General features: G+C 43.1%; 1 protein-coding gene across 1 annotated transcript in view; it reads right to left on the minus strand.

Annotated features, from left to right (window-relative positions):
* The window catches only part of VMP1 (vacuole membrane protein 1), a 154,993-nt gene that overhangs the window by 122,013 nt on the left and 17,390 nt on the right, over positions 1-15,590 (minus strand). The window contains exon 4 of the mRNA XM_044286305.1: positions 8,004-8,139. Within this exon, the coding sequence (XP_044142240.1) occupies positions 8,004-8,139 (136 nt within the window). The remainder of the gene's footprint in view (positions 1-8,003; positions 8,140-15,590) is intronic.

Below are 15,590 nucleotides of genomic sequence, written 5' to 3' on the forward strand. Positions count from 1 at the left end.
AGTGACATCAGAACTGAACTGGTCCTTAAAAAAGTTGACTGGAAATTTTCTTAAAAAATTTCAAAAATTACTTCTAAAATTCTAAACCTTCTAACGTCCTCAAACATTAAAATTACATTACTAAAATGATGCCAACATAAAGTATACATATGGGAATGTTAATTAATATTTTATGAGGCATCACTATCTGTCTTAAAAGCAGAGAGATTCAAATTTAGAAAACAGTGAATTTTTTAAAATTTTTGTTAACTTTGGGATTTTTTTTATAAATAAAAGGTAAAACATATTGACTCAAATTTACCATTAACATAAAGTATAACGTGTCATGAGAAAACATTCTCAGAATGGCTTGGATAACTAAAAGCGTTCCAAAGTTATTACCACATAAAGTGGTTTGCAAAATTAGGCCTGATCAGGTAGGGGGTAAATGGCCCGGTCTGGAAGTGGTTAAGAAAGTAAAAGGGAGGTTTTGGTTTTCTTTGGGGAATATCTATCTATCTGTGCCTAATTATTGGGCAACTATTAGCGTGCATAGTGGGATATTTTCCCATCTCACTTGATTATTACCATCTGTTAAAGTTAGAATAACAAACCAAAAACTTTTTTACAAATAAACATTTCTGACATTCCCAAAAAAATAAAAAAATAAAAAAATCTGCGACCAATATAGCCCTCCTTCTTTTCAACATAAGCCTTCCATTTTCAACACGAAAAGGTCCAACTAGTTCAGCTCTAATAATACCAGCACATGGCAGTACCCTAACTCAAAGCGGAGCTCTGTGCCAGTTACTGATCCAGCCAAGAGTCCATCCATCTGGTCTATCAAGAGTCCCTCATCTCATCAATCCGTAAAACCTTTGAAAAATCTGTATCAGATATTTCTAGGCCCAGACTTGACTGTTCAACTTAAGTGTCTTGTTAAGTGGTGGTTGGGTTTCAGGCTTCCTCAACTTAGACATGTCTCTGAGCACTGAACACCTTGTACTTCTGGGAACGCCAGGGAGGTGACAGTTCTGGAATATGACAGCACTGGAGGATAATGGGTTCATGGTCAACTCATGTTTGATTATTCTCAAATTTTTGGCAGTTAATTTGAGTCTTTTTTTTCTCAGCACATTTCTTGTGACCCTCAAAATGTTTGATGGTTCTGTGATCACACTCCAATATCTTAGAGTACTTTCACACTAGCGGCAGGACGGATCTGACAGGCTGTTCACCCTGTCGGATCCGTCCTGCCGCTATTTCGCCGAGCCGCCGGACCACCACTCCGTCCCCATTGACTAGAATGGGGACGGGGGCGTAGCTCCGGCGCAGCACAGTAGTTCGCGGTGAGAGGTCGCCGGACTAAAAAGTCAGACATGCAGTACTTTTAGTCCGGTGGCCTTTCGCCGTGCACTGCCGAGCTCCGCCCCGTCCCTATTATAGTCAATGGGGACAGAGCAGCGGTCCGGCAGCACGGCGAAATAGCGACAGGACGGATCCGACAGGGTGAACAGCCTGTCGGATCCGTCCTGCCGCTAGTGTGAAAGTAGCCTTAGCAATTTCAAGAGTCAGTTAAAGCTCTTTTTGCCCCTTCTTACCCGATGAAGGGGTTGGTTCAACCACGAAACGTGTTGTTTTACAACAAATAAAGTCTTCTGGTATGCTTATCCAGGAGTCTCCTTCAATGCAGCCCTGCAGATAGCACCATTCTTTCTCTTCTAGCAACCTGCGGTTTTTTTTTTTGGCCCATTTTGCCTAACAATTATGCACATCTTGATATAGGGCAGTGGTGGCGAACCTATGGCACGGGTGCCAGCAGCGGCACTCTGAGCCCTCTCTGTGGGCACCCACACCCTGGGAAAAGTTTATAGTCTACCAATATGCCTTAGACTTTGCCTGCCATTCATCAGCACAGAGCGCACTATGAACGACACATGCAGCGCACTGAATGCAGGCAGCTATTAAAGCTAAATGATGGAGTACATGGATGATATACTATACTGGACTGTAGTATTTAGGTTAAATTGCCATGTTGGCACTTTGCGATAAATAAATGGTTTTTGGGTTGCAGTTTTCATAATATAAATTGGAGAAGTCTTCTGGTGTGAGCGCCAGTCAGTACCCCCTAAGTCTATATGATGCTAACAATAGCACTGCTAATGTCACTTTAAGTAGCATTCAACAGTTATCATTATATGCTTCAAAAATGCAATAGAGAGTCATGTTACATAGCACAGTTGAAAAGTCAAATGTCCATCAAGTTCAATTGGAATGAGAGAAGAAGTAAATCGATGGGGTATGGCTAAATGTTAAAAAAACAGTTTCCATCGAAGCTTCTGAGGAAGGTCGGAAACCCATAATTAGAGATCCCTCACCTACTGTGTCCTCCTCCCATACCATGTAGATTGTAAGCCCTCATGGGCAGGGCCCTCTCTCCTTCTCTACCAGTCTGTAACTCGTCTTGTATTATGTATGTATACCCCTTTTCATATGTACAGCGCTATGGAATGAATAGCGCTTTAAAAGCATTATTGCGTTATGGATTCCGTTACCACAGACCATAACGCAATTCTATGACGGAATGCATAACGGAATGCCTTTAGAGCCATTCCTTTATTCATTCCATCGTAGAATTGCGTTATGGTCTGTGGTAACGGAATCCATAAACGCAATTCTACTTTACCACCAAACGAAGCGTGAATTAATTTCATAACATGAAATTCGCTCATCTCTACTCATAATGCATTAACCAATCTGCCCTAAACAAATAATTCCCTTCTTACCGTAATTGGCAACCAGTCCAAATCAACATTCAAACAATAATTCTATAGATTTCCATGACTAATATAACTTTATTCTAAAACCTCATCAAATTTTTTTTTTTTTAAGGAAATCCATCACTAGTTTGATGGTGTCCTAACTAATGGCAACATAAACTAGTGACAAATCCCCTTAGCAAAATGCTGGTAAATGGGCGGGGAGAGCCGAAAGCTCATGAATATCAAAACTCATTGGCAGGCGCTGAAGTGAGAGCAGCAGAAATCTGGTGACAGATTTGTGGAGGTGGAGGTTTTTTTCTCCCAGGCTGTAAGCTCTGTGCTTGCGATTGGCCAGCGAAACAGCCTGGGAGATGGAGACGCCCAGGAGAACAACGGCAGACTCTGCCCAGTATAACCAAGTCCCCGAAGATACCGGAGGACATAGCGGGAGAACGGAGTGGCGCCCAGGGATAATGGTAAGTGCAGTGAGATTCCTGGGCGCTGCTCTACATATGATACTTCGTTCAGAATTTTTTGCCAGATGAAAGGTCCTCTTTAAGCAGTCAACTGTTCCTGCTGTGACAACTCCTCAGGTGTCTAGTCCACAGTTCTTATGATGAAGAAGGCTTGCCTAAATATTGAACCTTTCTTTCTCCAGATTGACAGAAAAGATTTTCACCATCATTTTTATGGACCATTAACATAATTATACAAATTAATCTAGGCTAAATAAATTTAAATGGATTCTGTCACCTCGTTTTAGGTTATAGAGATGCGGACATGCACGGCTAGATCGCCGTTAGCATGTCCGCAATATACCTGTCCTATAGGGCCGTGTGCTTTTATTTAGCTTAAAAAATGATTTTAGAGATATGTAAATGAGCTTTGTAAGGAGCCCAAGGGGCTGTACTAACCTTCTTAGAGCCCAGCCACGCCCCCTGTGAAGGAACCCAGCACCGCATGCGTCCTCCGAATCTCCTCCTTTCTTCAGAGTTAAATTGCCGTAATCTCGCTATGCGCGAGCTTGCGCATGCGCAGTTCCTTCCCTGAGGACGCATGCGGTGCTGGGTTCCTTCACAGGGGGCGTGGCTGGGCTCTAAGAAGGTTAGTACAGCCCCTTTGGCTCCTTACAAAGCTCATTTACATATCTCTAAAATAATTTTTTTAACTAAATAAAAGCACACAGCCCTATGGGACAGGTATATTGCGGACATGCTAGCGGCGATCTAGCCGTGCATGTCCGCATCTTATAACCTAAAACGAGGCAACAGAATCCCTTTAACTCCTACCTCAGCAATTTTCAATTTTTACGTTTTTTACTCCCTGCCTTTCCAGAGCCATAACGTTTTTCATTTTTCTTTTACAAAGCCATATGAGGTTTTATTTTTGCAGGACATATTGTCCTTTCTAATGGCACTAATTAATATTACATACAATGTAGTGGAGAGCTGGTAAAAAATCCAAATAGGGTGGAATTGGGAAAAGAAATGCAATTCTGACATAGTTTTATGGCTTTTGTTTTAATATATGTTAAAACTTACTTTTGTGGGTCAGTATAATTACAGTGATACCACATTTTGTAGTTTTACTTGAGGTTTAATACTTAATATTTACTTTTGCAGAGGGAACAATTTTTTGCGGGGCAATCTGTAATTTTTTGTGATATAATTTTGGAATATGTAAATTATGTAAATTTCATTTAATTGTTTGGGAGGTATAGCTACCAAAAAAACTCAAATCTGTTTTGATTTTTTTTTCTGTTATCATATCAAATACTTTTATTTGTTAATAGCTCAGCATTTTGGGTAATACCAGTGATTTTTATTTGTAAAATGGGGAAAGACTGATTTGATTTTTTTTAAATATATTTATAATAAATGTATCTTCACTTTTTTTCTGTTTATTTTTAGGCCCCCTAGGGAACTTTAACAAGCAATTGTCTGATCAAAGCGATGATTTACCATTGCAGCCTATGGGAGATTCACTACATTCAGGGCTTGATAGGAACTTTGCTATGACAGGCCTTGAAGCCATCAGGACCCCCAAGGCTGCCACAGCAACTGAACAGCTCCTGTGATCTTGGCATGGGGAAATTGTTCGGTCTCCCGGGAGCATGCACTCCCAGTAAAAGACCACTTATAGGTCATAGTCACAACCGATCACAGCATCACAGACTCTGCCACTGGGTGTCTGCTGTGTAGTGAGCAATAACAATGTTTAAAAACTCCCAGATCAGATTGGTAGAAGTCCGACGCATCCCCCCATCCCCGATTAGCTGTTTCCTGCAGCCTCCAATCCTGGAACTTGCACTTTGAACGGAGTCAGAAAGGCAGGTCTGTTCAAGGTGTAGTGGTCATACCAGGTTCCTGCAGTTCAGACACTATTCAAGTGAATGCAGGAACCCGGTACAGCCGCTGCACTGACTCTGACCAGTGCTAGTTCTGATGCTGGAAGCTGGTCGGTAGGGGTGCCAGGTGCTGTCCTGAGGATAGGTCATCAATATACAGAAAATCCCTTTAATTCTTCTAATCTTTCCTCATAACCATGATCCTCTATGTCTTTTATCAGTTTAACTGCTCTTCTTTGTGCCTTTTCTAGCTACCTTTAATATGAACTGGTGTTCTGAACTACATATTCCAGATGAGACCTCACTTATAATATTACCTCCTAACAAAGTATATTTCTGTTAGTCCATGCCTCTTTTCATTCACAACAGTATTCTACTGGCCTTAGAAGCAGATGCTGTTATTTAGTCTATAATATACAAGTACACCCAAATCCTTCTCTACTAGTGACTCTTCCATCTACATTACAGGTATTCTCACAAAAGGAAGGCTATCTAGTATTGGGTAATACTCCATCTCAGGTTAGAAGTCATTACAGGAAATCACTTGAAAATTTCACACTAAGTGACCTTTAAAAATCAAACAACCCTGAAACAGTGAGGCTTATTTTTTTAAGTGTCCCTGTCACTTAATATGTAATAAGGTATTAAAATTACAAAGCACCAATGCCAAGCCTATTTATTGCACCTATCACTCAACATAAACCAGTTATAATCCCTGAACACCTCAATCGCTGCTTAAGAACTGCACTAAAATGCTGTATCTACAATGTCCTTTACAAAGTCAATGCCAAACAAATACATTTGTATAAGTCTTATATTACCACGATCAAGTACTAAAAGGTAAAAAGACATCTAAATCTATTTTTTAAGCAGCAAGCATGAAACTTTAACTTGATGAAGGTGCCAAGTTACACTTTGTTAGACTTTAGCGCTGTTTGCTCACTTACCATATGTCTAACAATATGAAACCTGTATTAAATGTATCTCCTGTGATAAAGTGCACGGTAGAGTTATGGGGGGGTGCATTTCACCAGGTGGTTCAGTTTAGGCTACTTTCACACTCGCGTTTTGGCTTTCCGTTTGTGACATCTGTCATGGGCTCTCACAAGAGGTCCAAAAATGGATCAGTTTTGCCCTAATGCATTCTGAGTGGAAAAGGATCCGCTCAGAATACATCAGTTTGCCTCTGATAAGTCTCCATTCCGCTCAGGAGGCAGACACCATAACGTTGCCTGCAGCGTTTTGCTGTCCGCTTGACGAAACTGAGCCAAACAGATCCGTCCTGGCACACGATGTAAGTCAATGGGGACGGATCCGTTTCCCATTGACTTTTAATGGAGTTCTTGACAGTTTGTTTAAAGGTGTATGGGCTGTATTTCTTTGAACTGGGAGACAGGTCGGTAGTGGGAGTCTCTCAGTCCACAGCCATAGTACACTACAGGTATTACCTTTAGCTGAGGAGATCACAGATGAGGTCAGGTGGGCTATAATCAAGGAGGGATAAGACAACCTCTGTGTATGACTGGGGAGAGAAAGTGACCCTACAGAAAGGCTTGGAGCCTGAGATGCTGTGTGTAAACCTGTGCTTAGAGGTGAGTCAGGGAATACTATTGTGTATTAGATAGAGCCCAGAAGGGCAGGTGTTTATTTTGCTGTTATGTTTGTGCTGAAGTGCCAAAATAAATCATTATTTGGACTTCAAATCCGCTGTCTGCGAAGAAGTCTGTGACTGCCAAGCCCTGAGAGCTAGCGATCCCTTACACTCCCCATCATATTAGTCCCATCAGCACTCCTTACACAGCAGATCTCTGTTCTAGCTCATAGAGAAGGGTCTGGTTTTAAAGGGGTTATCCAGGAATTTATATTGATAGGTTATCAATATCAGATCAGTGGAGGTCCAATACCCGGGATGTGAGGGCTGTGGCCTCTTCTTTGGCCATGTCATGTCACCGTATATCGGTCACATGGCCTAGTTGTAGCTCAACCCTATTTAAGTCAATTGGGCTGAGCTGCAATTCCAAGCGCAGACACCGCCGATTCCCTTGCACTACATAGTGCAGGGCAAGGTCTGTTTGTTTACTGGCAGTGAAGTACCGGGCTACTCCTCACTATGCTGGATGGAGACTTTCGTCCGATGATTTTACCGGCACAAATAGGTGGTCTGCAGAGCTGCCCTAGGCAGTTTTTGAAGCAGGTTCCACTAGTAGTACATTACACTAATGCAATAGAGAATATTTATCATTATTATTAATTTATATTTATACCAGCATTTAAAAAAAAAGGTAGTCTACTATCTCCCCTGCACTGCCGGTAGGTGCACCTAGTTTATGACGAGGAGCCTCATCATAAATTAGGCACATCTGCAGCAGTCTGTGTGCCTAAACAGAAATCTACGGCAGCTTGGAGGTACAAAAAAAATACCACCTTTAAATACTGTGGGGAGATGTGTTAGGCAGGTGCTGGTTCTGCTATTCTCGTATATTTAAAAGGGTTTTAATATAGATGACCTATCCTCAGGGTCCAAAACACTTCACCCCCACCGGTCAGCTGTACGAGGAGATGAAGCGCCCAGTGTGCATGTGCCGTCTCCCTTCTCTCTTCCTGCTGCCTTGCCACAGACATAGCAGTAGCAGGAATAGAGACGGGAGACGGCACGTGCACACAGCATGCGCCTTCCATTCATACAGACAACTGGCGGGGTGCCAGGTGTTGGACCCCCACCAATCTGATATTGATTACCTATCCTGAGGATAGGTGATCAATATTAAAAGCCAGGAGAACCCCTTTAAAGAAACTACATCAGAAGAGATCCACTATATCACAACTATTAAAATATGCAATAAAAGGCCTATTGTCATAGTATACGTTACTGAATCACATGCAAATCAATATTAGTAAATGTGGTGAACTCTTACTTTAAGCTCCACTCCTTCAAGTTTATCAAGGTTTCAAGGAAAAAATACTGCAAGGTAATGAATGGCTTCCTCCAGAGAACAATACTCTGTCGCTCTTCACGGTCTCTCCTTTTCTTCTCGTTCAGGAAAATGGGATCTGTAACATAATGTCAGAAAAAATGCTTCACTTGAGCAAAAATAGGTTCCACAATTTCTTTTGTGCCTCAATGTGCAATTTGTACACAGTTTATGATTCAGAGGGCCCTACAGCTTCACTGATTCATCAATGGAGTACCACAGAGGAAATAAATGATGTACAAGTGCAGTGATACAGAAGGGGCCATTAGTCATCAGCAGCTTCTCTAACCCAGGTCCTTGGATGAACGAGAAAGTTCTAAATCTTAGGAACCGGTTAGTGTGCATGTTACGGTACTTATCTAGGACATTATATAGACCTAGTGTCAGACGTGGCATTGGAAAAGAATATAGCGTCAAGCAGTGGCTGATTAGGTGATGACAGGACCCTGACCTACAGCTTTTAGAAAAACTTAAGTTCACAGACGGAATGGAAAAGCCAGAGCCGACTGCCCAGCTGATCACTGATGAAATACCGAAAAGTGCTCTGCAGTAGTTCCAAGAACCAAGGTCAGTATTGTATCTTCTTCCTCTTTCATCTCCCAGATTCAAAACCATGAATACAAACCAGCACAAATCCCTGGTACCATGAGCAGTAGTTGGCTACCCAAAAACAAACCGGAAACTGACACTGTTAGACCTTTAGGTTTCATTCACACAACCGTATCTGTTTTTGCGGACCGCAAATTGCGGATCCAGAAAAAACAGATACCGGCCGTGTTCGTTCCACATTTTGCAGATCGGAACGTCCTGTTCTATGATTAAAATGACTATTATTGTGTGCAAAACAGAGAAGAATAGGAATATGTTCGATCTCTTTTGCAGAGTTGCAGAACTGTAATAATAAATGCCATTTGCTGAAGTGACAAATCCCCTTTAATGATAAAGCATGCTAAGGCTACTTTCACACTAGCGTTAATATTTTATGGTATTGAGATCCGTCATAGGGTCTCAATACCGGGGAAAAAAACGCTTCCGTTTTGACCGCATTCATTGTTAATGGGGACAAAACGTAACTGAACAGAACGGAATGCTCCAAAATGCATTTCGTTCCGTTCTCATACCGGAAAGCAAAAAACCGCAGCATGCTGCGATTTGCTTTCCGTCCTGGGATGCTGAGCAAGACGGAATGGGGACGGATCAGTTTTCTCTGACAATAGAAAACTGATCCGTCCCCCACTGACTTTCAATGGAGTTCATGACAGAACCGTCTTGGGTATATTAAATATAATACAATTCCATTCATAACGGATGCAGATGGTTGTATTATCAGTAACTGAAGCGTTTTTTGCTAAATCCTGCCAGATCCAGTAAAAACGCCAGTGTGAAAGTCGCCTATCAGGGCACCCACTGTCAGTTTAGCTGGTCTACTGTAATACAATCATCATTACTGCATTTATTACGCATGCAAGTTGATATCACAATAAGAATTATCCATAACCATGAAACAAATGTAAACAGATCCCAAGAATTATTCCTGTGCAATGACATTACCGCTTGCGTTTACATGGAAGTACACTGGTTGCACATGTAACGGGTATCCCTTCAGGTCTGAAACTCTTCCTTATTAGGCCTCATGGACACGACCTTATTAGTTTTGGTTTAAAACAAAATCGCGCATCTGCAAAACACTGTTACCGGCCGTTTCCATCCTACATTTTTCCCTTCCGCACATAACGGATGGGCAATGTAGTTGCTAGTTAGGGGCCGCACAGAATGGTATTGTGGCCCCCGGACACAGGTTGCGCACCCTTGATCTACAGGATTAGTAAATAAGTCTCAGTATGTTTACCACAATAGCACCATTTCTATTTTTGCAGATGACACTTGGGCTACTTTCACACTCGCGTTTGGTGCGGATCAGTCATGGATCTGCACAGACTGATCCGTTCAGATAATACAACCGCATGCATCCGTCATGAACGGATCCGTTTGTATTATCTTTAACACAGCCAAGATGGATCCGTCTTGAACACCATTGAAAGTCAATGGAGGACGGACCCGTTTTCTATTGTGCCAGATTGTGTCATAGAAAAAAGGAACCGTCCCCATTGACTTACATTGTGTGTCAGAACGGGTCAGCTTGGCTCAGTTTCGTCAAACGGACACAAAAACGCTGCAAGCGTGGAATGGAGACTGCTTCATATGTCCTAGGTGATGTAACACTGGGGGAGTACCTTATAGAGACTGATTTGGGTGTCCTTGTAGATGGTAGATTAAATTTCTAAGGCCACCAGGATACTGTCATGCATTAAACGAGGCATGGACTCGCGGGGCAGGGATGTAATATCACCACTTTACAAAGCGTTGGTGCGGCCTCATCTGGAATATGCAGTTCAGTTCTGGGCACCAGTCCATAGAAAGGACGCACTGCAGCTAGAAAAAGTACAGATGAGAGCGACTAAACTGATAAGGGGCATGGCAAGAATATGGACGGCGTGATGACGTGAACACGTCGCGTCTCGTCCTCCCCCTCCACCGGCCTCCCCCTCCCAGGCTCTCGCGTCTATCCGAGTAGCCGATGCCGTGTAGCTGATGGCTGGTGCTGCGACTCGGCGATAACTTCTGTCTCCGCTGGGGGCTCTTGCTCCGTGCTCTCTGGGTCTGGCTGCCTTGTGCGCTGCTCTGGATCGCGTGCTGGCCGGTGTGCGGTGCGACGTGCAGTGGGATTCTCCGCTGCTTGCCCTGCTGCTGGCTCTGTGTTTGGGTCGGCTCTGTTCAGGAGGTGGGCTTCGGTCGATTGGTCGTCTGGACTGTGTGCTGCTGGGTCGTCTCTCTGCCTGCCGCTCGCTTGCTGCGGACTGTCTGTCGCTTCGGTCCTCACTGTGCTGCTGCCCTCTACCTTGAGTTGCTGCTGATCTCTCTGCCCTCGATATTTGGATGATAGCTGTGGAGTGCCCTACGAGCAGGACTTCCTCTCTGGATACGTGAGAAAAAAAAAAGAAATACATATATATATATTGCCTATTTTTGACTCTCCTAAGTTTTTTTTTTTTTTTTCTGAACTGTTCCATTCCCGATGTGCAGGCTTTTCTTTTTCTTTTGAAAAGAAGGGGGTGAAAGGCCACAAAAAAAAGGAATAGGGAAAGAGGGAGAGAGAGGGAAAAAGGGGAAAAAAAAAAAAAAAGGGAGAAATATAGAAAAGGAAAAAAAAAAAAAGAAGAAAAAAAAAAAGAAAGGAAAAGAGAAGAGAGGAAGGGAAAAGAAGGGGGGAAAGGAGGGGAAAAAAAAAAAAAAAAAAGAAAAGGGAAAATAATAAAAAAAAGGGGTAGATTTTCTTCTTATCAGAGAATGGCTCCAAAGCGACGTTCAGTCGATGCCTCTGTAATCAAGGTGGGCTCTAAAACTCCAGAAAATAGAATTGACAAATTCCTGAAATCTCCTCTCCCACTTGAAAAGAATTCAGTGAAAACGAATCCCTCTGCTAATTTGAGAAAATTTGCTAAAATTCCCCAAAAAGTTGATCAGTTTGAGGACGGATTAGAGGATGCAGATCAGGAGACGGGGGAGGAAGGCCTCCATTTACAAAGTAAAACTGAATACGATCCATCTCTCTTGGACAAAATCCTTGGCGCTGTGGAAAACAACGGCAGCTTAGTACAAGGGATGTCTGTTCAATTGGGGTCAATGCAGACCGATATATCCCTAATAAGAGATGACCTAGCAAAGATCCGCGATCGAGTCCTGCATATGGAAAAAACAGTTGCCTCTCTGCAAACTGACATGGACATGCTAAAATCTAAAACTACGCTCCTCGCCTCAGAAAATCAAGCACTCCAAAATAAGTTAGAGGACCTTGAAAATAGGTCAAGGCGAAACAACGTCCGAATAATTGGCTTCCCAGAAGGAGTGGAGGGTCGACTCTTAGAGGAACAACTTAAAGACGTGGTTCTGCAGAGCCTAGGCACTGATAATTTCTCATCGGGATTTCAAATCGAAAGAGCTCATCGAATCCCAGGAGGGAAACCCATTCCAGGGAGGCCCCCGCGTGCAATCATAATGAAACTATTATTGTCCTCAGATAGAGATATTATACTGAGAAGAGCAAGAGAGCTGACACCCATTGAATATCAGGGCACAAGGCTGCTCTTCTTCCCTGATTTTGCTCGGCTAACTCAGGAAAAAAGAAGAAACTTTACAGAGATAAAGAAACGCCTAGCATCCAAGGAGATTAAATATTCTCTACAGTATCCAGCGAAACTGAGAGTGATTCACAATGGGACTCCCCTTTTTTTTGAGACACCGCAACAAGTGTTAGAGTGGATGGATCAAAGGGGCATCTGACACTGTGTACTTGTATTACTGGAGGGTTGGGAGGAGGGTGGGCTAGAATGGGGGAGAACGGCCGGAGGTTAGAGGTTCGCTGATCAGACCGGGCGAATCAACGGAGAAGGGGGGGGGAGGGAAGGGGGGGATGTCTACCCACTTGCAGGCGGGGTTTTTTTTTTTTTTTTTTTTCTTCTGTAATTGATGTCTATTAGAATGGTATCCTGGAATGTTAGAGGGCTGGGGGAAAAGGTAAAAAGACAGGCCATTATGGATGCAGTAAAAAGATATCTCCCAGCAATCATCTGCATAGTAGAAACCCATTTAACTAAAGAAACCGTCTCTCGTTTGACAACGGGATGGTACTCTCAATCTTACCACTCTACTTTTAGTAGTTCTGCTAGGGGGGTTTCAGTTCTTATCCATAATTCCATAGATTTTACCCTTATAAAATCCCATGTAGATGATCAGGGCAGATTCGTCTTCCTTCATGGCGAGCTGTCTGGATGCAGTTATATCCTCGCTTTTTTTTATATACCCCCGCCATTTTCAATGTATCCACTGACCCAGTTGATGCTCTTCTCTGAAGGGAGACCAGAATCTCGGCTGATCTTGATGGGAGACTTTAATGCGGTTATGGACCCCAACAGAGATAGATTTTCATCAGATACAGAAAGGCGGAGGAATTCTAGTAACTCCCCGCTGCCTCAGTTTTGCTTGGAAGTAGGGCTGGTGGATATATGGGAACATCTTGGCGGAGGAAAGAGAGTGTATTCCTGTGTCAGCAGGGGCGGTAGAGCAATGTCCAGGATCGATTTAGCACTCACTAATGAGTGTAACTTGAGTAACATCCGCAGGGTGCGATATGGAGTAAGAACAATCTCAGACCACTCGCCCGTTTTGATTGAGGTTTGCACTGGGGAGAACAAGGATATCAGGGGGTTGGGATTTAAGCTGAACCCATACTGGCTTACTATTATGGAAAGTCACCAAGCTATTAAACTGCTGATTTCTTCCTTTTGGGAGGTGAATCTACCCTCTGCAAATATCAATATGGTATGGGACGCCTTGAAAGCATACCTGAGGGGGACATTTATAAGTGAGATTGCTGCACTAAAGAGAACATTTAAAAGGAAGGAGGACGAATTGGCTAAGACTGCGGCATCTACAACTGAGCGATTCACCAGGCAACCCACGGAGCAAAATAGGGAAGAGATGCAGAAGGCTAGCTGCCTCCTGGAGAATTGTGCAATAGAGAAGGCAAACCACAGGGTATTTTTTAAGGGGTTAAATTACTTCTCCGAGTCTGGACGACCGGGCAAGCTTCTAGCCAGAATAATCTCACAACAAGATAAGAAAAATCTATCTATTACCCTGATTCGGAATACAGAGGGGGAAATTATAACAGATTCAGAAGGAATCAGGAATAGCTTTCTGTATTACTTTGCTCAGATATATAAATCCCCCCCTGGCTTGACATCTGAACTGGCGATGCGGTTCTTGGAGAAAATTCCACTCCGCACCTTAAATGAAGCCCAAATAAAATATCTGGAAGAGGAACTGTCTCTCTCAGAGCTGCAGGAGGCCTTGGGGTCTATTTCAGGGAACTCATCGCCAGGTTTGGATGGCCTGCCATACGAGGTTTATCGTAAGTACAGTGACGTGATTCTTCCTCAATTGCTCGAGGTTTTTTCCCAAGCAACACAGGGAGGGGGATTACCAAACTCCATGATGGAGGCTCTCATTGCCTTAATCTTAAAAAAGGATAAGGACCCGGCAGAATTGAGCTCCTATAGACCAATCTCCTTATTAAACACGGATGCTAAGATACTATCCAAAGCTCTGGCTAGAAGGCTGTCGCGGGTCATATCCACCATTATCCATCCAGATCAAAATGGCTTTATGCCAAAAAGGGGTACTCAGCACAACTTGCATAGATTATTTATGAATATTCAGTCCCCGGGAGGTGGCGCCCGCTCCATCCTGTCGTTGGACGCTACCAAAGCCTTCGACAGGGTGGAGTGGACTTTTCTCTGGGAGGTAATGAAGAAAATGCGTTTTGGACCAAAATTTATGGCAATGATTCAGCTGTTATACAATTCCCCGGTTGCCAGGATTAGGATTAATGGGACAGTGACAGAGAGTTTCATCCTGGAAAGAGGTACCCGCCAAGGCTGTCCCCTCTCTCCCCTGCTATTCAATATTTACATTGAACCCTTAGCAACTAGTATAAGGCAGGACTCAAAGGTGGCCGGTTTCGGCATAAATGGGGAGTATGATCGTGTTTCACTTTATGCAGATGATATCCTGGTTTTTATGCATCAAACAGACATTACTCTCCCTCGTATAATGGAGCTGGTTGGTCTCTTCTCTGATCCATCCGGTTTGGAGATCAACTGGGATAAGACCGTCCTCCTCCCTATAGACGAGCTGAGTGGCGAACGGGATAATCAGCTGACGGTCTCTGAGTCAATAAAATACCTGGGGATAACAGTTTCTGCCAAACCGCATGAATATCTACAATTAAATTTGATTCCGCTGTTAACGAAGGTGAGGGCTAAAATTAAGGTATGGCAAAAAATCTTGCTCTCTAGAGCGGATAGAATTTCATTAATAAAAATGGTAGTGCTGCCCCAGGTTCTTTATATTCTGCGCAACTCGCCTGTATGGATTGCAGATAAGTACTTCAGAATGATAGACCGAATGCTCAATGATTTAATATGGGGGAGGAAGCGGGTGAGACTAAAGGTACTCTACTTCTCTATGCCCTATGAGCGGGGAGGTCTTAACCTCCCCTATTTTAGGGGTTACTTTATGGCCTCCCAATTATGTCTTTTCAATGACTGGGAAAATAGCCCTTTCTGCAGTAGAGTGGTGAAAGACTCAGGATTCTCGGACTTCTTCACTGTTTTGGAGTCTGATTATCTAGTAAACATACTGAGTGGGTATACACTGTTCTGCAGAATGGCTATTATGACTTGGTTGGCTATAAGGAGATGGTGTGGAGTTAAGGCGTCACTCATTTGTACCCCACTGTGGCACAATTCTAAGCTCCTTAAATTAAATGACTTAAATTGCTGCCAGTATTGGAGGAACAAAAATGTTCAGTATCTACACCAAGTGGTTAGCGAGGGACAAATATTGCCCCTCATGGAACTAAAACGAAGGGAAAATTTAGGTGAGGTGGTTTGGTTTCCATATTTCCAA

The sequence above is a fragment of the Bufo gargarizans genome, chromosome 3 (genome assembly GCF_014858855.1).
Source record: "Bufo gargarizans isolate SCDJY-AF-19 chromosome 3, ASM1485885v1, whole genome shotgun sequence".
NCBI classification, from domain to species: Eukaryota; Metazoa; Chordata; class Amphibia; order Anura; family Bufonidae; genus Bufo; species Bufo gargarizans.